The 25,983-nt window shown below is 44.4% G+C and overlaps 1 protein-coding gene across 1 annotated transcript in view; it reads left to right on the forward strand.

Annotated features, from left to right (window-relative positions):
* htr2cl1 (5-hydroxytryptamine (serotonin) receptor 2C, G protein-coupled-like 1) overlaps positions 1–25,983 on the forward strand; it is a gene marked incomplete at both ends in the record, with an annotated part of 46,375 nt that overhangs the window by 16,732 nt on the left and 3,660 nt on the right. The window contains 3 exons of the mRNA XM_080450814.1: positions 16,193–16,356; positions 16,612–16,777; positions 22,299–22,528. Of these exons, the coding sequence (XP_080306940.1) occupies positions 16,193–16,356; positions 16,612–16,777; positions 22,299–22,528 (560 nt within the window). The remainder of the gene's footprint in view (positions 1–16,192; positions 16,357–16,611; positions 16,778–22,298; positions 22,529–25,983) is intronic.

Consider the following 25,983-nt stretch of genomic DNA (forward strand, 5'->3'; position numbering starts at 1 on the left):
CTTATCATAGTAATTATTAATCATGTCCTCCATCATATTCAAGGTATTTTGGAGAGAAATGAAACAGACTCCAGTCAGTCACTTTCAGTTTAAAGCACTGCAGAGGGGAGGTGTTGTGTGTCAGCTGATGCTCGTTGACGCTCGTTAATGTGACATGCATCTGCACTCTCAAATAGGCCTACATCTAATCTAAGATTGTATTATACTGTATCTGGTATTATAGATTTTTTTTAGCTGTTGGAAATAACTAGGCTGCACTTGGTTGGTAAAGTCCAGATGACAAAAATATGAGGTTTGTGGAATTTATAGTTATGCAGTCTTATATTATATTATATTTGTTATATTAGTGTCTATCTGTCCTCTGAAACAATGGGTTTATAGTTAGTGAGAACTTCACTTCTCCATTAAGCTTGCACAAATGTATTTATTTGTGTGTACAAAGCACTTAGTAATTGTTTCTAACTTGCTTTATAACGTTATTTATAAGATGATGGCCAATGTTGATGATACATGAGAAAAGAACATTAATAATATATCATATCGATATCATGCCCAACATCATGTATCGTATTGTGAAATTCTTGACACCCCTAACCCTCCCCATCAAATACAACATGACATTTAAAACTGATATGTCCAATGTTTTGCTTTCCACATTGATTAGAACATTGCTGTGCTAAATGCACAGTGTATCTGTAGTAGTGGTAGCAGAATGGATAGTGTTCTCATCTTACATGTGGGAAACCCATTGAATCCTGGTCAGATTGAAGAAAGTTGAATATTTGGTAACCAGTAGTTTAAAACTTTTGTCACTCTGCCCTTTTAATTATCAACTACAGTGACTACAACTACACTGTTGCCTACATAAAACAAATTAGGCTATCAATTATGGCCTGATGCTTCTGGTTTTACTTGTGGAGCTAGGCATCTATACACAACTGTCCATATAGATCCACATTAATCACATGCACAGAATTACTTCAAATTATTATGAATATCCAGTTATAGTAGGCCTATTTATAATGCATCTCTCCAATAACGCCTGTTGAAGTTTTGCTTAATTGTTCAACCACCATCGTTAAGACGCTGACTAGATTTGACTGGGTCGTTCACACTCGCTGTGCGTTGATGGCTTGTTAACGACCGTCATTGATTCTAAATAGACAAGGTGTTACTTGATTTGAATTCTTTGTATCCTTTGAAATGGAGAGGGGTCATTGACCACTGTTCTGCTGTACTAAAAAGGTATATAAAAAACGGACTATTTTATCAATTCAAAATTGCATGACCCTCCCTTGGATTCAAAGTAAAATTAGCTGACCCTCCCTTGGACCAAAATGAGAAAGGCATGACCCTCCCCTATTTTCCTCCATGCCCCCCCTTATGTAAATTTCGACTGGTCCCTTACTCAAGTCAAACATTTTAATACAGGCCTTTTACGAGTAAAGTTATAGTGTTATATTGCAATTCTTTGTTAAAACAATATATACTGTATGTGACTCAGTACAGTGATTTGAGACATTATGAAAAGTGCAGAATGTAACCTTTCAAATGACGTGTCATTCATTGAAATGGAAACATATTTGAAGAAGATTTTTTTTGAAGATATATATCTGAGTACTTCCTCTACCAGCGCTCACAGCTATATGTACCCTCAGAGGAGGGAGACATAATAAAAAGTGACTGGGTAGTTATTGGGTCCCTGAAAACTCTCATCTCTCTTTTCCTCTCTCTTGCTCTAATCCCTCCTAGGCTTGTTAGAGCAATTTTCTGCAACAAAGTAGCCTGGGGTATAGGGAGACACACACACGCACACACACACACACACACACACACACACACACACACACACACACACACACACACACACACACACACACACACACACACACACACACACACACACACAGTAGTGTCCATACATGGGTGCAGAATTAAAAGTTAGAGAACCACTGTACCAGTGGAGTCCTGATGTGTTATACATAGTGTCATAGTAAATAAGTGACATGCATATTCTGAGGAAAACCTGGAGACTGAGACATTCAGTAATTGAGTCTTAAGATAAAAATAAATTAAAAAAGTGGTAATCTCTCCCACTCTCTGTCTTTCTCAATTATAACAGTTTAATTTGTTTAAAGTAAAACCAAATTGCCTACTGTCAATCTACAGTAGGCAAGGCAGTTTTATTTGTACTAGATTTCCAGGCCTCTACGCTGCCTTCATATCCAGCCCTATATTGAGCAATGATCAGAGCAGTGGTCACAGAGTTATGGCCATTTGAAGCAAGCACTGCTGTAGTGGCCCATATACAATTTAGATTTTTCGGTGTGACTATTTTCATGGGCAGATCCCTGAACAGCGTTTGTGCCAAGTTTGGTCTGGATTGGAGGAACGGGGTACCTGTGGCCCCCGGGGGCCCCCAACATGGCCCCTGGATCCGGAAGCGCCATGAAAGACGGCCGCATTCGTACAAGCTCCGTAGCATCGCAACGTTTTTCCATCTTTTTAGTATTTTTTAGCCTTCTCTTTTTTCCCTACACCGTCGCGTGTCTAAGGAGTTATGACAGACAAGCACTTATGGACATCAGCACAGCGATTACACACAGAATTCCGGACTTTTTTGCCGAAAACCTCCCGCTCGGCTGGGGGGGGGGTGGGGTACCCTTTGTTCCGGCCGGATCAACAACATACCCCCGTCGAAAAAGACCGTGGCGGCGAGGCACTAGAGCGGGTCTTCTCGTAAGAACAACAAAACGTGGATATAAACCTGCACTGCCTTCAATCCTGCTAGCGAACGTTAGATCTCTGTGTGAATCAAGAACAGTGACCACTATGGACGACTTACTGGCGCGCGTTAAATACAACGCAGAGACGAGGAGGACCTGTGTTGTTGTGCTAACAGAGACGTGGCTAACGGAGTTAGCATCTGATTCTTCTATCACTCCTCCTGGCTTCACCGCGTATAGGAAAGACAGAGACCCTGTACTGAGCGGTAAGCAACGTGGGGGGGGAGTTTGTGCCTTGATCAACAACAACTGGTGCAAAGATGTTAAAATCCTAGACAGTCACTGCTCACCAGACCTTGAACTTTTAATCATAGCCTGCCGTCCTTTCTACCTACCACGCGACTTCAGCATCGTGATTGTAGCCGTTGTTTACATTCATCCTGGAGCTAATAAGGACACAGCTATGAGGGAATTACACCAGGCGATCAGTGCACAAGAAAATCGCCACCCGGACTGCGCAGTCATCTGCCTAGGCGACTTCAACCGGACAGACTTAAAAAAGGTCTTTCCCAAATTCCACCAGCATGTCGCCTGCAGTACCCGTGGTGACAATATTCTTGACCACTGCTACACGCCCTTCAAGGATGGATACAAAGCTCTCCGCCGCCCACCGCTAGGAAGCTCTGACCACGACGCCATCCAGCTGCTACCTGCCTACAAACAGAGGCTAAAAAGGGAGCCGGTCGTTGAGAAGGAAATCCGAATCTGGTCTGAGGACACAGACGCTATGCTACAATCCTGCTTCTACCAGACTGACTGGGGGATGTTTAAGAACGCCGCTGGGAATAACATCAACGAACTCTCAGACTCAGTCACTGGCTTTATCAGCAAGTGCATAGATGACATAGTCCCAAAAAAGACAGTTCGGATCTATCCCAATCAGAAACCATGGATGGACAGCGGAGTACGTGCACATCTGCATGAACGGGACGCTGGTTTCAAATCTGGCGACGTGGAAACGCGCAACACGACGCGCGCGGCCCTAAACAGCGCCATCAGGAAGGCGAAAAAGGCCTACACAAAAAAGATGCAAGACAAACTCAGCAGTGGCGACATCAGGAGCACATGGCAGGCAGTACACACCTTGACAGACTGCAAAACAAGAACCAGAAGCGAGGTGAACCCGCCTGCCTCCCTCCCCAACGAACTGAACACTTTCTACGGCCGGTTTGAGATCAGCTCCAACCGCGGCAGCCAAGCGGGGCCATCAGCAGCACCAGCAGAGGAGAACCCTCCTCTAACCATCTCGGAGAGAGAAGTGCGTACAGCCTTCACACGGGTCAACATCCACAAGGCAGCCGGACCTGATGGGATTCCAGGCCGGGTCCTTAAGACATGTGCAGACCAGCTGGCGGGTGTCTTCGCTGACATCTTTAACCTCTCCCTCTCCCTGGCTGTGGTCCCTGCAGGGTTCAAAATGTCAACCATTGTGCCCATTCCCAAAAAGGCCAAAGTGACATGCCTGAACGACTGGAGACCTGTTGCTCTCACCCCGATCGTCAGCAAGTGTTTCGAGAAACTGGTGAGGGAATACATCAGCTCCACGCTACCTGCCTCGCTGGATCCGTGGCAGTATGCATACCGCAAAAACAGATCCACCGACGACGCTATTGCCATGGCTCTCCACACCATCCTCTCGCACATGGACAACAAGCTGCTGAAGGACAAATATGTACGTATGCTGTTCGTGGACTACAGCTCAGCATTCAACACCATTGTCCCAGCAATACTTGACAAAAAGCTCAGACACCTAGGGCTACACCCAAGCATGTGCGACTGGATACAGGACTTCTTGTCCAACCGACATCAGGTGGTGAGAATGGGCAGCATCACATCCGACCCCCTGACCCTCAACACCGGAGCACCCCAGGGATGCGTGCTGAGCCCTCTCCTCTACTCCCTGTACACGTATGACTGCATAGCCACACATGTCTCCAACACCATCATAAAGTACGCGGACGACACGACAGTGATAGGCCGAATCGTCAACAACGACGAGTCTGACTACAGAGAGGAGATCAAATCACTGGCACACTGGTGCCGTGAGAACAACCTCTCTCTTAACGTCGACAAGACCAAAGAACTGATCGTGGACTTCAGGAGGCCGCGGAGAGACCATGCGCCCATCCTCATCGACGGTGCTGCAGTGGAAAGGGTCAGCGAGTTCAAGTTCCTCGGAGTACACATCGAGGAGGACCTCAAATGGGAGACGCACTCCACACACGTGAGGAAAAAGGCTCAGCAGCGACTGTACTGGCTCCGCCGCCTGAAGAAGCTCGGAGTAGGACGTCGCATCCTCAGGCTGTACTACAACAGTTCTGTCGAAGGCATCCTAACAGGCTGTGTCACGGCCTGGTACGGGAACTGCACTGCCCGAGAAAAGGTCAGCCTACAACGAGTAGTGCGATCGGCAGAGCGGATAATGGGAATCGAGCTCCCAGCGCTCCAGGAACTGTACAAAAAGCGGTGCGTGGTCAAAGCCAAGCGCATCATCAAGGACAAGCACCACCCAAGTCATAGACTGTTCAACCCCCTACAACGACCGCGACCGGGCAAGGGGCTCTACCGCAGTATCAAGAGTTCCACCACCAGATTTTGGTGTAGTTTCAATCCAGCCGCTGTCAGAATGCTGAATGGGGCATAAGCCTGGATGAGTTCAGCAGCCTGACAGCAGGCGGCGCAGACTTTTCTGGCTCTTCCTGAACACACCTGTGGATTATACCAGGGACAATGACTTGGACTTTAGCCCCCCCCTCGGACACACCTGTGGACTACACCAGGTACAAATGACTTTTTGTTGCACTCCCTCATGGAGCTACATGCGGATTATACTAGGGTCAGTCCACTCTAGGTGGACACGCACTGACCTTTTGCACCTTAATCCCTTGTATAACGCACTGACTTTTTTTGGGTCTTTTTATTGTGCTCCTTAAGCACCTTAACGTCCTTTGTCTATCATGCACAGTATAAGTATAACATGCACAGTACAATACATTGCTGCTATGCTCAGGCACCTTAGTTTAGTTTTTTTAGTTTTATTTATTATCTCAGGTAATTTGTAAATATGTAGATAACTTGTCTGGCCTTCTGTTGCTCTCTTGTTTTTGATCTCCTTCCCACCTGCCCCCCACCCTCTTCTTCTCCCCCCCCCCTCTTCTTTCTATGGAAACTAACGTTGCGATGGGAACGATGTACAAAAAAGAATTTCACCCACTTTTTTACCTTGTAAACCTGTGATGTGACAATAAAACTGATTCTGATTCTGATTCTGATTCTGGTATGACTCTTCTGCTGGCTAGACCCCTGAACATGGTTCCCACAGAGTAGCCCTTGTGGATCCGCATGGGGCCCCAGGTATGGCTATTCTGATGGCAGACACCTGAACGGACATAATCGTCTTTGTTGGGTGGAAACGTCATTATGTCCAAAACTGTTCCTTTTCAGGATTCAAATTCAAAAATAGCAAAAGTAGCAGATCTACAAGCTCAAAACACATCGCTTTCACGCCGCGTTTCGAGCTTGTAGATCTGCTACTTTTGATGCGTTTGTGTGACGCTGTAGTATGTAGGGCGTTAGTTTACGGGGGGAAAAAATTGAATACGGGGGATAGGGGGTTTCTGCCCGACAACAGCGATATGTAAAAGCACTCATAGGGCTGCTTTCAAACCATCTAGCTCAGTGGTTCTCAAACTTTTTCATGTCAAGGACCCCCAAATTGACACTTATTAGCTCGCGGACCCCCATTTGAAAAGATATGCCAGTGACCCCCATCAGAGAAGATTTTTACGGCTCTGGCAGTGACTCTCAACCATTTTAATTTCAAGGACCCCCAGTTTGACATGCATTAGGCTACGGACCCCCATTTAATGGCATTTCCATCTCTGGGACCCCAATTTATATTGTAAAATTAATGTTAATTTAACTCTGAGAGTGTACAAATGGAACCAAATGGACCCGGTTCCATTTGTACACTCAGAGTTATAGACCCATAAGGGTCCATTTGGTTCCTAACTATCCATCATTTAGTTGGGGACCCCCTGGAACTCCCTCAAGGACTCCTGGGGTTCCCCGGATCATTTGAGAACCAATGATCTAGCTATCTCTCTTTTTCCCTGCCTGCCTCTCCGCTGGGCCACCAGTGTTGAGGGGTCTGGGGTCTCTCAATTGGCTTGTGTTGTGGCAAATCAATGCACATGATTATCAGTCTCCTCACGGCTCCTGAAGGAGAGGAAAAAGAGAGTTTCTGTGATGCATAGAGGACAGGCCCCAGGTGTGTTTGTGTGTGGTTGTACTAGAGGAGAAGGAAGGGAAGTCCCGCACATTGTGTCTTAGCTCCCAGTACAAAATGTATTAAAAAGCTTGACAACGTTTCAACCCAAGCAGGTCTTCATCAGGTCTGATGCAATACCCCACCAAAAAAACAATCCTGACACTCCCAATATGACCGACTGTCTTTGCATTGGTTCTGCAATGCTGTTGTTGTTTTTGTTCGTTTTTTCTCTGTGTTGTTTCAACCCAGTTTATGAATAAAACAGGGCCTTGAGCCTGGACTTAAAGGATTCAACAGAAGGAGCAGATCTGATAGGGAGGGGGAATGCTGTTCCACAGTCTAGTGTAGGTGTAGGGATAGATGTATGGGGCGGCATCTTATTAAGAGAGTTATAAACAAACAGGAGAATATAAAAATCAAGTCTTTAACCTATTAAGACCTGGAACGCATCTGTGTCATTTTTAGATTTGAGTACCGCGCTACGAGCTTGTAGATCTGATATTTTTGAGGGAAAAAAATGAAAATGTGTGAAAATCTTTGAATATTACTTTTAAAGCAAACATTTTTAACTCCAATCTTTGCTTCTGGGGGTCCCTGGAACAAAATAGTTTGAGATGGGGGTTCCGCTGCCAAATACGTATCATTTTGGGGGTCCTTGACAATTATGAAATAGTTTGAAAACCACTGATATAGCAACATATTTTTTTTAAACTGTAAACTGTGGGATTTAGAAGACATTTTGTAGAATCGGAACCTCAGGCCTTAACAGGTTAAACCGTACTCTCAGCCAGTGGAGAGAGGCCAAGACAGGGGATATGATGGACATTTACGGGTCCTTTTAGTGTGTACTCTGTCAGAGTAAAGAGAAAGCACTGCAAAGCGGAATGACCGCAACACTCCAGATTAAATAAAAGTCACTTAAACGAGGGTTGTGTTGCGCACCAAAAAACGGACTAAGACTTTATTGCTGTTACCATGGATAAAGTAAATTCGACAGTGGTGAGTGACTTTCATGTTTACAAGTACGTATATCTCGCTGGCTGGTGCTACTGTTGTTGTTGGGGTGGCTGGGGTCATAAACAAAACACGAACGACTAGTTGCATCGGGAGGCGTTGTGAGCTTGTAGATCTGCTATTTTCAAATAGCTGATGTATATGTTAGAGTGCTCATGTGGCCCATAGTCGCTTGACTCGCTTCTTTTGGGCTGGTTTTCCTAGACCTGGTTGCTTGTTTTTCCTCACAACACTGGCACTGATGATAACTAGACGGCAGCCGTCATAGAATCAAAATGACCCCGCTGGGAGTGGTGGTGGCGTTTGTGGTAGAGTGAGCATGGGTTTGTATAAAGAGAGATAGCGCATTTGCGGTAGAGTGAGCATGGGTTTATATAAAGAGAGAGAGCACATTTGCGGTAGAGTGAGCATGGGGTTGTATAAAGAGAGATAGCGCATTTGCGGTAGAGTGAGCATGGGTTTATATACAGAGAGAGAGCACATTTGCGGTAGAGTGAGCATGGGGTTGTATAAAGAGAGAGAGGCATTTGCGGTAGAGTGAGCATGGGTTTGTATAAAGAAAGAGCGCATTTCACACACAGATCATTCATAGGGGAAAAACTAAACGAGTCATTAGAGTCATCTTGTCTCAAGTCGAGTCGAGTCGGGAGTCATTGGCTAGCAAGTCCGAGTCGAGTCTCAAGTCTCGTTGGTCTTTTACCTTCCAAGTCCGAGTCGAGTCGCAAGTCTTTACCTTCAAAGTCCGAGTCGAGTCGCAAGTCGTCAAATATGCGACTCGAGTCAGACTCGAGTCGAGTCACTATGACTCGAGTCCAATTGTCTGTCTCAACCTAACAGGTCTTCCTCAGCGTTGACGACAACCACGATGCACGGCACACATCTATTGTGTGCTGGCTGTTTTCTCTTCTCAATGAACAAATCAACACTGAGGATTTTACTGTGTAATAAGACAAACACAGGGTGAATGCATCAGAACTATGTAATTAAATAACAAACATTTGAAGCATTTGAAGTGGCTGCAAACACTCTCCATTGTGTAGTAATATCAACTATTATTATATTAAATCTAATATTTAATCACACACACACACACCCCAGACACACTTCAAGGTGGTAGATTAATTTCCATATGAACTTCACGCTGGTCACCTTGAGACAAATGTCAACGTTGCATAATAGCTGCAGATAAGGTCAGAGGTCAGAATTGTGTGTGTGTGTGTGTGTGTGTGTGTGTGTGTGTGTGTGTGTGTGTGTGTGTGTGTGTGTGTGTGTGTGTGTGTGTGTGTGTGTGTGTGTGTGTCTGTGTCTGTGTGTGTGTGTGTGTGTGTGTGTGTGTGTAAACCTGTAGTAGCCTCTTCTAAACCAGAGAGTGAGGTGTGAAGTATTATTGAGGTAATGAAGGCAACTAGACTTCTGTCTGCTGACTGACTGAGTTATCTATCCTGATTGGATTAAATTGGTATCCCGAGCTGAAAATGCATTTTCTGTTCATTAAAGAGCTGGAGAGACATGGAGACTCCTGTCGCTGAACAAACACTCTATACACTCGCAACGAGTACTATCAGAATATAGAGCTATTTAACACTTATTTTAGCCAAAGAAAAGCACTTACCCTACCTTTAAATTGCCCATAATACGATATTGGGGTATTTGCTTTTGGCGTGAGTTGAAGATTATTCCATGAAGCTGGAGCATCAAAACAAACAACAGACTTTCCAAGTTGAGCCTGTACTTATGGAAAGTTTTAGCCAATCATTTGATCTCCAGCAACAGCTGAGTAATAGACTGTGTCAAGTGGTATACGAGTTGGCAGCATTTCTATAAATTGCATCACTATAATCCAGAACTGACATGAAAAATTGCTTCAACAATCCCCTTTTCTGCAAATCTTAAAAGTATAAATACATATTTTTTTCTGTTGCAGTTTGCTAGTGAGATTGGCTATGAGGTTTTTAAATGTAAACTCTTCATCCAGCCAGATTCAGAGATATTGTCTATAAGCCTGAGAGAGTACAAATGGAACCAAATGGACTGGTTCCATTTGTTCACTCTCAGAGTTATGGGGGTCCTTGACATTAAAAATGTTTGTGAACCACTGGTGGAAACAATTATAATGTTTCTAGCCCCAGAAAATAGCATATATTTAGTTTTAAGCATAAATACACCAGTATTTATGCTACACAGACAGAAGAAAACAAAGCGAAATACACACGCGCACGCACGCACGCACGCACGCACGCACGCACGCACGCACGCACGCACGCACGCACGCACGCACGCACGCACGCACAGACAGACAGACAGACAGACAGACAGACAGACAGACAGACAGACAGACAGACAGAGACACACACACACACACACACACACACACACACACACACACACACACACACACACACACACACACACACACACACACACACATACACACACACACACACACACATCCCTCTAAGCCATGCAATGAAATTCAAATGGCCCTAAACCGCTTTGAACCTGTGATGTTCCAGGGAGGGATTGAGCGGTCGTTCCAACTAGTACATCTGCCAGCAGAGTATAAACAGCCCCTGCTGTTTTGAACCATTCATAAACACAATGATCAAATGCATTGCCTTACAGAGCCATATTGGACTATCTGGAAGCAAACAAAGAAGTACAGAAGCACTATATTATCGTGCCGCTGTGGTTGTTTTATGTGAAGGCTTCAGCATTTTGTTTGGTTTCATTCCAGCCAGAGAAGCTTGACAGAACACACATGCATACTCCTTGCCTCTTATTCACACAGTAACAGTACCGTCCATTACAACTTCTACTGTTGGTCACTCACTGGGAGCTGACCAGTACAACCACAGTCTTCTACTGTTGGTCACTGGGAGCTGACCAGTACAACCACTGTCTTCTACTGTTGGTCACTGGGAGCTGACCAGTGCAACCACAGTCTTCTACTGTTGGTCACTGGGAGCTGACCAGTACAACCACTGTCTTCTACTGTTGGTCACTGGGAGCTGACCAGTACAACCACTGTCTTCTACTGATGGTAACTGGGAACTCACAAGTGACAGAAACTCACACACACTGGCCCTCATTTATCAACGTACACCAACGTCGAAGTCACATTTATCAACGAATCCTACACAGCTGATCCCAGTGTACATTTGGTCCCAGGCTTGATAAATGTCACGGCTGAAACCTAGCGTCATTTAAATAACACGCCCTTAAATATTCTCAAAATGCCCCGATTTTACGACATGAAGAAGAACCAGAATACGACCAAAGACATCAAAAGCCAATAAGAAAGAGTTTCCCCCGCCTGCCTCGCCACACACGCACACTCACCCCTCTCTCTCTCTCTCTCTCTCTCTCTCTCTCTCTCTCTCACACACACACACACACACACACACACATGCCCGCCCAGCTGTGTTTTTCATGTATTGTAATCCGTACCGTAGCGGTACAATCTTTGTCACGTAGGCTTGTAGCCTACATGAATGCGCTCGCAGAAGCGCTGTTTATTTTGAAAATAGCAGATCTACAAGCTCACAACGCGTCGCGATGCGACCCGTTTTTGAGCTTGCAGATCTGCTATTTTAAAATAGCCAATGCAACTGAATGACTGTTAAAGCAGTTTGTTTAAATTACTTTATAAAATGTGATATTTTCACAGGGATTATTTATTAGTGTAGATATACATTTAGGAGTGGATTATGTGTCCAGATGCCTGTCAGACAGTCAGACAATGCTGCTCCGCAGGTCTAGAATGGAATAAACGGGCGCAGCCAACGTCAACAACTGGTCTCGACCAGGATGAAGCCCACGTCAGGATATATTGATAAATGCCGAAAGGTGCGGTGATCTCGCTGTACGCCCATTATTTGGGCTGCACCGCGTTGATAAATGAGGGCCAATGAGTTTAAATTATAGAATAATGAAGCCTTATAAGTGCATTATGAAAATGATTATAATGCATTATATTCACTCCTGCACAGTGTTACCATTATATAAGTAGTAGCCTAGTAGGCCTACTGCGGAGAAGGGAAAAAAATTGCACCCAAAAATCTGAGTGGGCCTCTGTTTCAATGGGCATGACACCACTGTCTCCCACTGAACTGCACAACACTCTCATTTTTCCATCCACCGATAATGACACTCCAGTGTAAACGCAAAGGCATATAGGTAGCCACGAGAGCCGAGCAGGGAGTAATAATTGTCCATAAATAGTAAAAAAAAAAAAAAAAAAAAAACATAATTTAAAAACAAAACTCCTAATACCACTGCCATCAATGTAGCATCCGAGGTGTATATGAGCTTAGACTTTAAGGACAAAAACTCAGACGCTCTTTGGAGCTCAAATCACAACACTGTCACCCTCTGAACATGTCACAAGTCTGCGCTCTCTATCAGGCATCAATATTACATTACATTTTACATTACAGTTTAGCAGACGCTTTTATCCAAAGCGATTTACAATAAGTGCATTCAACATAGGTATTATGTTAAAGCTCTGTGCCTACACTTATGTGACATTAAAGTTATGAATCTGATACAACACGCGTGGTGTATGACGGATTATCATTAGGATAGCAGCATTCAAGAGTCCCTGCATTCGGCTTCATCAAACAACTTCTTTTTACCTTATTTTTTTTGAAAAATGGAATTGCTGCCTGGACAATTTTCAACAATTAGAACAATGAGGTACTTTATTCACCCCCACAAAAGTTCAGCTCATAATCCATTGCACATATGGGACTACAGACCTACAGGCTGATGCAGGTATAACGGCTCTTCGTTGCATTCCTTTCATGGTGTTAAACATCCTGTTTAACATTGATTGCTTCAATTAAATTATCAACACTGGCAGGCACCAGATCATGCGAGCGGAGTGGAGCGGGTGGAAATGCCGCTCGGCGCTCCAGGGGGTTGGTTTCACACTTGCTATTCTCTCATTTTGACCCCCCTCCGCGCTCCGCTCCCCGTCGCTCCGTCGCTCACGTTGATTTGCGCACCTCTCACTCCATGCTCCGCCGCTCAACAGTAAAAAAGAAAAAAGTAGCGCAGCGGTGCGCTGTGCACTGCTGGATGTCTGTGTGTCTCTGAGTCCGTGCGACCGGGCATGCTCAAACATTCGGTGCGCGGCCCCCGCCGGAGCGGCTTGGAGCGGCAGGCGGTCCTCGCTCAGAGTAGCGCTCCAACCTTTTTATAAACATGACATGGGTCTTTATTAGGAGCTACGCTAAAATACTGTATATAAAATACTAATTGACAATAGTCTTGTCAATTAGGCCCGTTGTCCTTTAACACATTGCCTGCCAAGGACGCAGATCTGCGGTCTATTAAATACATCACTTGCCCGCCAAGAACGCAGATCTGCGTTCTATTTAATTTTTTGTATTAATTTTATTTCATTTTATTAATATTAAATTTAATTTTAATTCCACAAGGGGCGCTCTAACACAGCTTAGGAAATATCCCTCGTCACTCAGAGAAGCAGTAGACGGATGTGACGTCATTCCAAAAAAACACACATAGCCCCAAAATGGCCGATCGCGGGTGGAATGTTGTTGTTCCAGTGGATACACGGTTCCCTCCGCCAACCCACGGGGACTTTTTTATTTTTATTTTTGTACACAACGTGGCTTCCACGGCGTTTCGACTATCGTCTATTTAAGGTAATTACGCTGGCAACTGGATAAAAAACGGATGTTTAATATCAAGGTGGGTAATGTCTTAAAATGCATGCATGCAACTGTAAACACTCAGAACACAAATTGTAAACACAACTACAAGCTATTTGAAAGGTTTTTCACCAGTGTGGATGCGCTGGTGTTTCTTCATGTTACCTAACTCACTGAAACTCTTGTTGCATCGTTTACAGTGGAAAGGTTTCTCACCAGTGTGGATGCGCTGGTGTGCTTTCAGGCTAACTAACCTACTGAAACTCTTGTTACATTGTTTACAGAGGAAAGGTTTCTCACCAGTGTGGACACGCTGGTGTGTCGTCAGATTACTTAACACGCTGAAACTCCGGTCACACTGTTTACAGTGGTAAGGTTTCTCCCCAGTGTGGACACGCCAGTGTTTCTTCAGACTAGCTAACTCTGAAACTCTTGCCACAGTGTTTACAGTGGTAAGGTTTCTCCCCAGTGTGGGTACGCTGGTGTGTCTTCAAGTTAGCTAACCAACAAAAACCCTTGTCACACTGATCACAATGGAAAGGTTTTTCTCCAGTGTGGAGAAGAAGGTGTTGCTGAAGGTTCTGTAATGCACGGAAACTCCTGTCACACTGTTTACAATAGAAAGGTTTCTCTCGCGTGTGGAAACGGTGGTGCCGCTGCAGGCTAGGTGATGTACTGAAACTCTTGTCGCACTGTTTACAGCAGTAAGGTTTCTCCCCAGTGTGGATACGCTGGTGTCGCTTGAGGCTACCCACATCAGTGAAACTCTTGTTGCACTGTTTACAATAGAAAGGTTTCTCACCCGTGTGGATGCGCTGGTGCCTCCCCAGGCTGCTTAACACCCTGAAACTCTTGTTACATTGATTACAGCGGAATGGTAGTTCGCCCGTGTGGATACGCTGGTGTATCCTCAGACTACTTAACTCAGTGAATCTCTTGTCACACCGTTTACAGTGGAAAGGTTTTTCTCCAGTGTGTTCTCCAGTGTGGGTACGCTGGTGTGTCCTCAGAGCCATTGACGCACTGAAACTCTTGCCACACCCTTTACAGTGGTAAGGCTTTTCCCCAGTGTGGACACGCTGGTGTAACTTCAAGGCACCTATCCAACTGAAACTCTTGTCACACTGATCGCAGTGGAACGGCCTCTCTCCAGTGTGGACGACATGGTGCGTCTTCAGGTAGCATAAAAGACTAAAACGCTTGCCACACTGTTCGCAGTGAAAAGGTTTTTCCCGGTGTGGAGATGGTGGTGTCGCCGCAGGCTTTGCGCTGTACTGAAACTCTTGTCACACTGTTTACAGATGTGGGTTTTCTGTCCTGTGTAAGACGGCTGTTGTGTCTTTACTTCTCCTGGTTGAGTTAAAGTCTTGGTAAACTGTTGATGACTGTAAGATCTTGGTTCATCTGTGTCTCCTTGTTCCTGGCTGGTTAAAGAAGTGATTATTTGCTGACCAGCCGCTGAGGGCTTCTGTCCATTCCTCAGCGTTTGCCTCACTAAGGACATATCGCCCTTATATATTACTCGCTGCCCGTTTCTCTGTGTCTATTCTCTTCACACCCACTCCTTATTCATCTCCGTCAACTCTCTCAGGACCCTACGTCTGTCGATGAAGTGAAGATCTTCACACCTTATATTTACTGACCAGAAGCTCTGGTCAGTAAATAAACTGTTGCTATGCGGCCGTGGAATGCAGATTTGCGCAGGCTGTCGTCCCTCCATATTTGAGCAAGACTAATCTCTCAAGAACAGATTCTGCACTGCGTTGGAATCTGTCGGGGAGGTTCGTCATAACAAGTGCGCATGGGCGTGCCTTCAGATCAGGAAGCGGGCCGCGCTTTACCCAATCAAATGTAGTGGGCGGGATTCACGTGTCCGTCCATCCTTCCCCCCTCGAAACAAACCGAAACTAATTTAACAATAACGTCCGCGGAGCAGACAAAACCACGGAAAGATATTCACATTTTAACTTACTCTTTCATCATAGAAACAAGTGGGCTTATAACCAAAACCATCCATGTTCTCTGGGAGAAGTGGTGTTAGTGTTCCGTGTAGAAATATTGTTAGTGGGAATGAAAACATAGTCGCACCAACCGGAAGTGACGCGCTGAAGGCATACAAAACACCGGTTTCCTTTGCGCTCTGGCTCTACGTTTTCTTCCGCCCAGAGCCAACAGACATAGAACAAACAGCAGAGGGCGCTGTTTTTCATTTTCAGTTGGCGATGGGTTCCCAGATTGGAGCAAGACTGACGTCATCACTATGACGTCGTCACTATGACATCATCACGAATATGACGTCATCACTATGACGTCATCACTGTGACATCATCACCATAACGGCAGAGATCACTGATTGCATTCCATTTTCACAGATTAGTTTGGATTGATACTGTACTAGCTTTATGTGTAGGAATTACATATCTCTCTCTCTCTCTCTCTGTGTCCAGGTGTGTCCATGCCTATCCCAGTCATCGGCCTGCATAACAAGGACAAGGTGTTCGTCAACGGCAGCTGTGTTCTCAACGAGAAGCACTTCATGCTGATTGGCTCCTTCGTGGCCTTCTTCATCCCATTGGTCATCATGGTGGTGTCCTACTGCCTCACCATACAGGTGTGTGTGTGTGTGTGTGTGTGTGTGTGTGTGTGTGTGTGTGTGTGTGCGTGTGCGTGTGCGTGTGCGTGAGTGTGTGTGTGTGTGTGTGTGTGTAGTGAGAAAACAAATACTTTCTCACTACACAATCACAGTCCTCTCCTCTCCTCTCCTTTCCTCTCCTCTCCTCTCCTCTCCTCTCCTCTCCTCTCCTCTCCTCTCCTCTCCTTTCCTCTTTTCCTCTCCTCTCCTCTCCTCTCCTCTATCATCCCGCAGGTCCTCCAGCGGCAGGCGACCGTCTTCCTGTACGAGAGCAGAAAGACGTCCACCTCCCAGCAGCCTTTGCACCCGGCGGCCACACCCAGCAGACTCCAGCCCCCGTCCTCCTCCTCCACCTTCCATCTGCCTCAGATCAGCACAATCACTCCTCCGGAGCCAATAGGTATTCATTCATTCTTTTCATCTATTCAGATTAAGGTTGGAAATTGCTTTCCGCGGAGAGCCATGAGACAATGGAAATCGCTCTGCTACACCTTCCTCCATGACTGCATAACGTTAACCCATTAAGACCTGAGGCCGATTCTACAAATGCCTTACTTATGTCAGTATAGTTCTCAAACTTTCTTGTGCCAAGGACCCGCAAAATGATATGTATTTGGCCACGGACCCCCATCTGATACCAGGGACTCGCAGACAATGCCGTCTGCGATTTCCCTAAATTTAGAGTAGCCATTTTACCCCCTTTTTCTCCCCAAATGAGTCGTCGTGCCAATTAATTCCTCCCGCACACATTTCTGTGTTGTCACTGCTGTCGTTTCCTACTGGCTCACCTGCCAGTGAGGAGCCCCCACCGGGAGGACGTAGGGCCTTCGTCCTACTCCCCTCGCCCAACACTCCCTGCTGTATTGTCTAGACGCCCAACAAAGCCGGATGCACCACGGTGGACTCGAAAAAACGTAATTTTTCCAACCTGCCAGTATATCTCCCTTTCATTAGGACGGATTGGATTCTCAGTACAACATCCCTGTAGGCGAAGGACGATTATGATTATCAGCTCTTATGATCCGCCGCGCTGGCTCCAAGCTGCTCTTTTTTTTTTATATATCAGCACGGTCTCATTATTTTCCTCTTTTCCCTTTTACTGGCGTTTGCGTCTCCTCCAGCTGGAGAGCTCTTTAACCCTTTCAATCCGGGAACACATCTGTCGTGTCATTTTAAGATTTCTTTGGCCATTCAAAAATAGCAGATATACAAGCTCATAGTGCGGCACCGAGTGCCGCGCTATGAGCTTGTAGATCTGCAATGTTTTGAAAAATCTTGAACGTTTGTGCAAATCTTGAATATATATATATTTCTAAAGCGAACATTTGTAACTCAAATCTTTGCTTCTGGGGATTCTACAAATGTCTTCTAAATCCTAACATTTAAAAAAAAAACATATGTTGCTATATCAGTGGTGCTCAAACCTTTTCATGTCAAGGAACCCCAAAATTATATGTATTTGGCCGTGGACCCCCATCTGAAAATATTTTGTTCCAGGGTCCCCCCAGAAGCAAAGATTTGAGTTACAAACAAGTTTAAAAAGATATATACATTTAAAGATTTGCCAAACATTTACAGATCTACGAGCTTGTATGTATGCTATTTTTGAATAGCCAAAGAAATCTATAACAATGACACAGTCTATGCTTTCCCAGTCCTAATGGATTAAATTGATGTCTGATGAAATACCGCAGAGATGATTGTTGGTGCTGCTCTCTATGTGGTAGTGACAGCAGGGAATCCAATGCTAGCATTTACTGTAGAACAAAACCAATTCCTCCCCTTGATGAATTCACAAGGCAGGCTCACATGGTGAGTTCTGAAGGTGTGTCTTGTGGAGGGATGTTTTCATTATGGGCTGGGTGAATAATTCTGTCCATTTTTCTTTTGTGTGGTTCACCTTCTCTCCTCTCCTCTCCTCTCCTCTCCTCTCCTCTCCTCTCCTCTCCTCTCCTCTCCTCTCCTCTCCTCTTCTCCGTTCTCATCTCCTCAAAAACATTGAAAATAGCTGATCTACAAGCTCACAATGTGTATTTACATTGCCATGCGTTGTGAGCTTATACTGTATCGGATCTTTTCGAATAGTTTAGTTTAGTTTAAATATAGTATTTACAGTGGTTAAAGTGATTTTTGTCTCCGCCAGGCCGAAAGGCATGGCGAGAGTATGTTTTACCCCCTGTCCGTGTGTCCGTTTGTTTGTGTGTCCGTGTGTCCGTCCGTCCATCTGTCTGTGAACAGCTGATCTCAGGCACCGTTGGCCCGGTCGCTGCGAAACTGTGCACACACACTCCCTGGATGCCAATTCAGAACCTCTGACCCAAATTTTTCACATGGGCCTGTTATAGCGCCACCAGGAGGCCGATTTGTGCAAAACATATTTTTTGACAGTACTCCTACAGATTTTGTCCAAAAATCACGCATATCGGTACACAGTATCTCTATAGTCTTTAAACGAAACGAGTCTTTCAGATTTCTCATATTCCATCCTGATTGGCTAAAAATGTCTTCCAAAGTTTGCAGGAGTGCTCCGTTTTGAACAAAATGCCTCAAATCATGAACACAGCATGCACTTTCCGTGAAATTTTGCACGCACATTCCCATTAGGCCGAGGAAGAACTACCATTTGAAATTTTTCAAATCAGCCTCATGGTGGCGCTATAACAGGCCGATTCGTGTTTTTACCTATAATTGCACCGATCTGTGTAAAACTTTGTATGCACACTCCCTAGAGGTCAAGGAAAAACCTTTGCCACATCTGCCTTTTATAGCGCCACCAGGAGGCCGACTTCAGTAAAACACAATCTTTTATACTACTCCTTCCAATTTTATCCAAATTTCACGCAAATCGGTACACATGATCTCTATAGTCATGTGATCACGACGGATGTGTTTAATTTTTCATATTCCATACTGATTGGCTAAGATTGACATCTAAAGTTTGCATTATTGGCTTGTTTTGAACAAAATTCCGCAAATCATGAACGCACCGTCCAATTGCGCTCAAACTTTGCACGCACATTCACACTATGTTGAGGAACAAATGCCACCCTTTTAACATTGGCCTGTTATAGCGCCACCAACAGGTCTAATTTGGCGAAAAACATGTTTTTAACAAAATGCCTCAAATCATGAATGCAGTCAGTGTCCGATTGTCGTGCAAGGCCTAAGAAGAAATGGCACCCTTTTCACGTTGGCCTATTATAGCGCCACCAGGAGGCCACAATAGCCTACCTGACCTGGCGGAGACCTGTGCTCCGAGGAGCACTTTTTCTAGTTCCTCATGGACCCCAGTTTGAGAACCACTGGTGTATATTATAAAGAAGTTCATCCAATCCAATGTTATATTTTCAACATGCACAAATAGAACCAGAACCACATGTTGTGTAAAGCTTGTGTTTTCCACATTTTTTGTATACTTTTTATACTTCTACTCCACTACATCTCAAAGGCAAATATTGTACTTTTTATTTTCACTCCCCTACAATTATTTGACAGCAACTGCAGATTTATATTACTTGAGGTTCGGGCCGATATGCGGCCCTCACACCTACATCGCACCGCCGATCCGACCGATATGGCCATATATGGAGATCTCTAATGTAATCAGTATCAGTATATGCCCATATAGAGCACCGAAGTCTGGCGTAATTTACACATCCTAGGTCTACCTGGTTCGCGGTTTTCCACCCCCATTCTGAATCCCCATAGACGTATTTAATATCGCGTCAAATAAGAACTGTGTTGCAAAAATAAACAAATGACCCCGGTGGTTTTACTGTCTGATGAAATACCGCAGAGATGATTGTTGGTGCTGCTCTCTATGTGGTAGTGACAGCAGGGAATCCAATGCTAGCATTTACTGTAGAACAAAACCAATTCCTCCCCTTGATGAATTCACAAGGCAGGCTCACATGGTGAGTTCTGAAGGTGTGTCTTGTGGAGGGATGTTTTCATTATGGGCTGGGTGAATAATTCTGTCCATTTTTCTTTTGTGTGGTTCACCTTCTCTCCTCTCCTCTCCTCTCCTCTCCTCTCCTCTCCTCTCCTCTCCTCTCCTCTCCTCTCCTCTCCTCTCCTCTTCTCCGTTCTCATCTCCTCAAAAACATTGAAAATAGCTGATCTACAAGCTCACAATGTGTATTTACATTGCCATGCGTTGTGAGCTTATACTGTATCGGATCTTTTCGAATAGTTTAGTTTAGTTTAAATATAGTATTTACAGTGGTTAAAGTGATTTTTGTCTCCGCCAGGCCGAAAGGCATGGCGAGAGTATGTTTTACCCCCTGTCCGTGTGTCCGTTTGTTTGTGTGTCCGTGTGTCCGTCCGTCCATCTGTCTGTGAACAGCTGATCTCAGGCACCGTTGGCCCGGTCGCTGCGAAACTGTGCACACACACTCCCTGGATGCCAATTCAGAACCTCTGACCCAAATTTTTCACATGGGCCTGTTATAGCGCCACCAGGAGGCCGATTTGTGCAAAACATATTTTTTGACAGTACTCCTACAGATTTTGTCCAAAAATCACGCATATCGGTACACAGTATCTCTATAGTCTTTAAACGAAACGAGTCTTTCAGATTTCTCATATTCCATCCTGATTGGCTAAAAATGTCTTCCAAAGTTTGCAGGAGTGCTCCGTTTTGAACAAAATGCCTCAAATCATGAACACAGCATGCACTTTCCGTGAAATTTTGCACGCACATTCCCATTAGGCCGAGGAAGAACTACCATTTGAAATTTTTCAAATCAGCCTCATGGTGGCGCTATAACAGGCCGATTCGTGTTTTTACCTATAATTGCACCGATCTGTGTAAAACTTTGTATGCACACTCCCTAGAGGTCAAGGAAAAACCTTTGCCACATCTGCCTTTTATAGCGCCACCAGGAGGCCGACTTCAGTAAAACACAATCTTTTATACTACTCCTTCCAATTTTATCCAAATTTCACGCAAATCGGTACACATGATCTCTATAGTCATGTGATCACGACGGATGTGTTTAATTTTTCATATTCCATACTGATTGGCTAAGATTGACATCTAAAGTTTGCATTATTGGCTTGTTTTGAACAAAATTCCGCAAATCATGAACGCACCGTCCAATTGCGCTCAAACTTTGCACGCACATTCACACTATGTTGAGGAACAAATGCCACCCTTTTAACATTGGCCTGTTATAGCGCCACCAACAGGTCTAATTTGGCGAAAAACATGTTTTTAACAAAATGCCTCAAATCATGAATGCAGTCAGTGTCCGATTGTCGTGCAAGGCCTAAGAAGAAATGGCACCCTTTTCACGTTGGCCTATTATAGCGCCACCAGGAGGCCACAATAGCCTACCTGACCTGGCGGAGACCTGTGCTCCGAGGAGCACTTTTTCTAGTTCCTCATGGACCCCAGTTTGAGAACCACTGGTGTATATTATAAAGAAGTTCATCCAATCCAATGTTATATTTTCAACATGCACAAATAGAACCAGAACCACATGTTGTGTAAAGCTTGTGTTTTCCATGTTTTTGCACCATGAAACATTTGTCAGGGGGTGTAACAGTTAATTGATTTAATTGATTATACAAAATTATCGATTTTAGTGTTTTTTCCTTCAAATCTTTTTAAATGTAGTGAAAATAGCAGATCTACAAGCTCACAACATGTCGCAGCACAACGCGTTGAGAGCTTCTAGATCGGCTAGTTTCACTGTTGTATGACAAAGTATTAAATATGGCTAGTCAATTATTTAAATAATTAGAATTGTTTTACGTTGATTCCTCGACATTAAAACAAACAAAAAAACACACATCAGAAACACGCGCTTCTTGATTATTCGATTAATTGGAAAAGTAATCGATACAACAATCGCTGACAAAATAATCGCGATAGTTTCCAGCCCTACTACAATTGTGTCGTTTGGCCCCTCCCACAGAGACTCATGCCCCTCCCACCCCGGGCAGGCGGAACACGGTGGGCTGCCTGAAGGGGGCGGAGCATGGCATGCTGCTGAGCGTGTCGCCGACCAGCAGCATCAACATCCTGCCGGAGGCGTCCTCCCAGCTCAACTCGCCGGCCGCCGGGGCCGGCAAGGGCGAGCACGCCAGTTGCCCCGGGCGACGGGGGATGATGCAGGCCATCAAGAACGAGAGGCGGGCCTCCAAGGTGAGAGGAGTCACACCATTCAGTATACCAAATATACAACCTTTTGACATCATTGCTGTCGGGCAGAAAAATCTCCATATTTTAACTTTTTGTGTTTTTTCGTGAATTAACGGCCTACTTGATCATACTACAGCGTCACACAAAAGCATCAAAAGTAGCAAATCCACAAGCTTGTAGATCTGCTACTTTTGAATTTGAATCCTGAAAAGTAACAGTTTTGAACACATGAGGTTTCCTCTCGACAGAGACGATACGATATATATACGTATGAGACTTTATGAGGTTATTAGCAGTGGTGGACAGTAATGAAGTACATTTACATGAGTACTAATACGTAATCACAATTTTGAATATTACATTTTTTTTTACATTACTTTTTATACTTCTACTCCACTACATCTCAGAGGCAAATATTGTACTTTTTATTTTCACTCCCCTACAATTATTTGACAGCAACTTTGCAGATTTATATTAGTTGAGGTTCGGGCCGATATGCGGCCCTCACACCTACATCGCACCGCCGATCTGACCGATATGCCCATATATGGAGATCTCTAATGTAATCAGTATCAGTATATGCCCATATAGAGCACCGAAGTCTGGCGTAATTTACACATCCTAGGTCTACCTGGTTCGCGGTTTTCCACCCCCATTCTGAATCCCCATAGACGTATTTAATATCGCGTCAAATAAGAACTGTGTTGCAAAAATAAACAAATGACCCCGGTGGTTTTACTCTTATGGATATGAAGCATCAACTGACGGTGAGAAAACGATAATGTTACTTCCGCCGAATTAGTTAAATTTTCGCCAGAAACAGACTGTATCAAATAATTTTATAAGTGACTGACTATCATAAACGATACAGAACCTCCTCCCTGACAATATCGCCGAGACAGTTTGTTTATTTTTGCCAGACCCAGGGGGTCAGGCTTACATGAGGCTTTGTCTGTCCCTCTTTTCCTCCCGGTCAACGTTTTTCCTCCCGGTTCAATGTTTTTCCTCCCGGTCCCTCTTTTTGATTGGCCAAGCTTAGCGTGACGTAGTGCTCTGATCTTCAGATTTCAACTTATAAAGTGGTTTGTAGGTGTGTTACGTCCTAGGAATTTATTCTGGGTCTGGCAGAACCAGGTCTCTTGGTCTTGTTGGACCACACCTCTTATATGAGACGATTCTAAGATGACCCAATGTTATTCTCCATAGCGAAATTACTTTACGAACCTGGAGATGAACGAGTGACGTCAGGACTTCTGTACTCTATATGGGCATGGTTGTGTCTGAGTCATGGTGACGCCCGCCAACCCTTTGGCCAATTTGAATGTAGGATTATTAATTAATGTGTGGATGTGGGAAGAGAAGGATAGTTTGCTGTCCCTCAGATGTCTGCAGAACTAAAGTCTCACACGCCAGTCCATTTAATCCAATGGGATTAACACTGTACAAGGAGAAATGTTTCCACACTGGAAAGCAAGCATCATTCTGCAGTGACGGTGCAGCTTGTTTAGGCCTGCAGCTTGCAGTTGTGGCTGCTAATCGTATAAACTGATTATACCTGCTGGGAAAAGCAAGCTCACTGCAGTCAAACTTGAATTAAGCCCACCAGAGTTTTCATAATTATCTCCAAATAGAAAATGTGCTTACAGACAGTTTTAAAGTATGAAAGTGTTAGAGCGGTTATTCTCAACCTTTGGTGGGCCCCTATTCAATATCCATATCCATTTCCCTCACCACCTAATTAAAATGTTGACGAAGGTTCAGCTCTGAAAAATGTTTGTTTATTTATTACTGTGTTGCTTTTTATCATTTAATGTAAAAAGCATCTCCTTGAATGCCGAATAACAGATTTGATATCAAACTGGACTGTTTGATATGGTTATTACCCTACCCAGGGAGGCAAACAACTCTAATTCGATCCCATTACTGAGGCACTAGAGGCAATCAAAAGGCGATAATTTGTTGCAAGTACCAAACAACAAGCATTCTTATTAATGGTTCCACTGTAAAATACAGAAGAGCATTCTGGACTCCTCAAAGCTGTGGTTTGCAAATCTGCGTCTAGCCCGCCACAGTGGATTCCTTTTCAGGGTGCCTTATACTGTTGTAATGTAAAATGTCAAGCTTTTTACTTTACCAAGATTAAGTTGATGCACAAACACACACACACACACACACACACACACACACACACACACACACACACACACACACACACACACACACGCACACACACACACACACACACACACACACACACCCGCTGAATCCACAATTGCACAACTATTGAAAATCGTGTTTGTTTGTTTGTTTGTTTTTTGCTGGCACTGGAATCACATTATCAAACTGATGCGTTGATAATGGATAGTATGGTTGAGCAACATTGTGCCTGCTGAGGAAGGAACTAATTAAAAATGTTTCCATAATATTGACTGAATAAATATGCCACATTTAGGGTGAAAATGGTGACCCATACCGAATGTGACTCCGACGGTGCAGTCGAGAAGATCAAGAAACATTGCTTCTATCGACGGGTCGAGAGCTGTAGTTCCAATCAATCACACATCTTCATGACGGTGTTTGAGAACGCTCGTCCGAACTGCAGTTTTCAGGGACAGCGGAACTTGCGACTAACGTCTGACAACAACTCTTCTGGGAAATACACCTCAGGCCTAGTTATTGATTGATTGCTCTTTTATGGCGGTTTTGAAGGAGGGTACGGCGAGTCACACTTTTTGATGGCTTTTGGTAGGGCATTCCAAATTTTGGTGACATAATAGTACAACGAATGTAACCCCATGTTTGTGCCGAATCTGGGTTGAACGAGATCGGTGGAGCTCCCATGACAAAAAAGACTAAAGACACGCACATCCCTTAACCTGCAACGGCTGGTTGCAGGATCAAAACTTCAAACAGTTGAAACACAAATATCATCCGCACACCAGTATTATGCTCACATGTTGTGGGATTTATTCGGTAACATTTCGATGAGATGATGAGATGAGATGAGATATACTTTATTAATCCCCGAAGGGAAATTGAGGCGTTACAGCAGCATAATGTGACAAAATAAACAAATAATCTACCAGACAAACATAAATCACATCGAGGCGGGGAAACTCTTCCTCAGACCTTAATGATACTCAGTGCAAACACAGACAGCTTAAATGCAGTGTGTGATGATCCCATTCAGCCATCAATCAGTCCTTAGTGCTTTATGACATTGATAATACTGAAAAAGGTCCCAATACATTTATTACACGTAATATGTACAATACAACACAATCTTGTTGCCCAAAAGTTTCAAACAGACATTAGAAATACACAAAAGGACTCAGGCTGTATTAGCCTGGCGTAGACAGACTATATCACTGCGTGGATATGAGTCTGGTGCTTCTATGAGGACGTTTTTTTCCCAAGGGGGCGGGATCAAAACAATGACTCGCGACGCAATTGGTTAG

This window comes from Gymnoscopelus braueri, assembly GCF_963280865.1.
Source record: "Gymnoscopelus braueri genome assembly, chromosome: 15".
NCBI classification, from domain to species: domain Eukaryota; kingdom Metazoa; phylum Chordata; class Actinopteri; order Myctophiformes; family Myctophidae; genus Gymnoscopelus; species Gymnoscopelus braueri.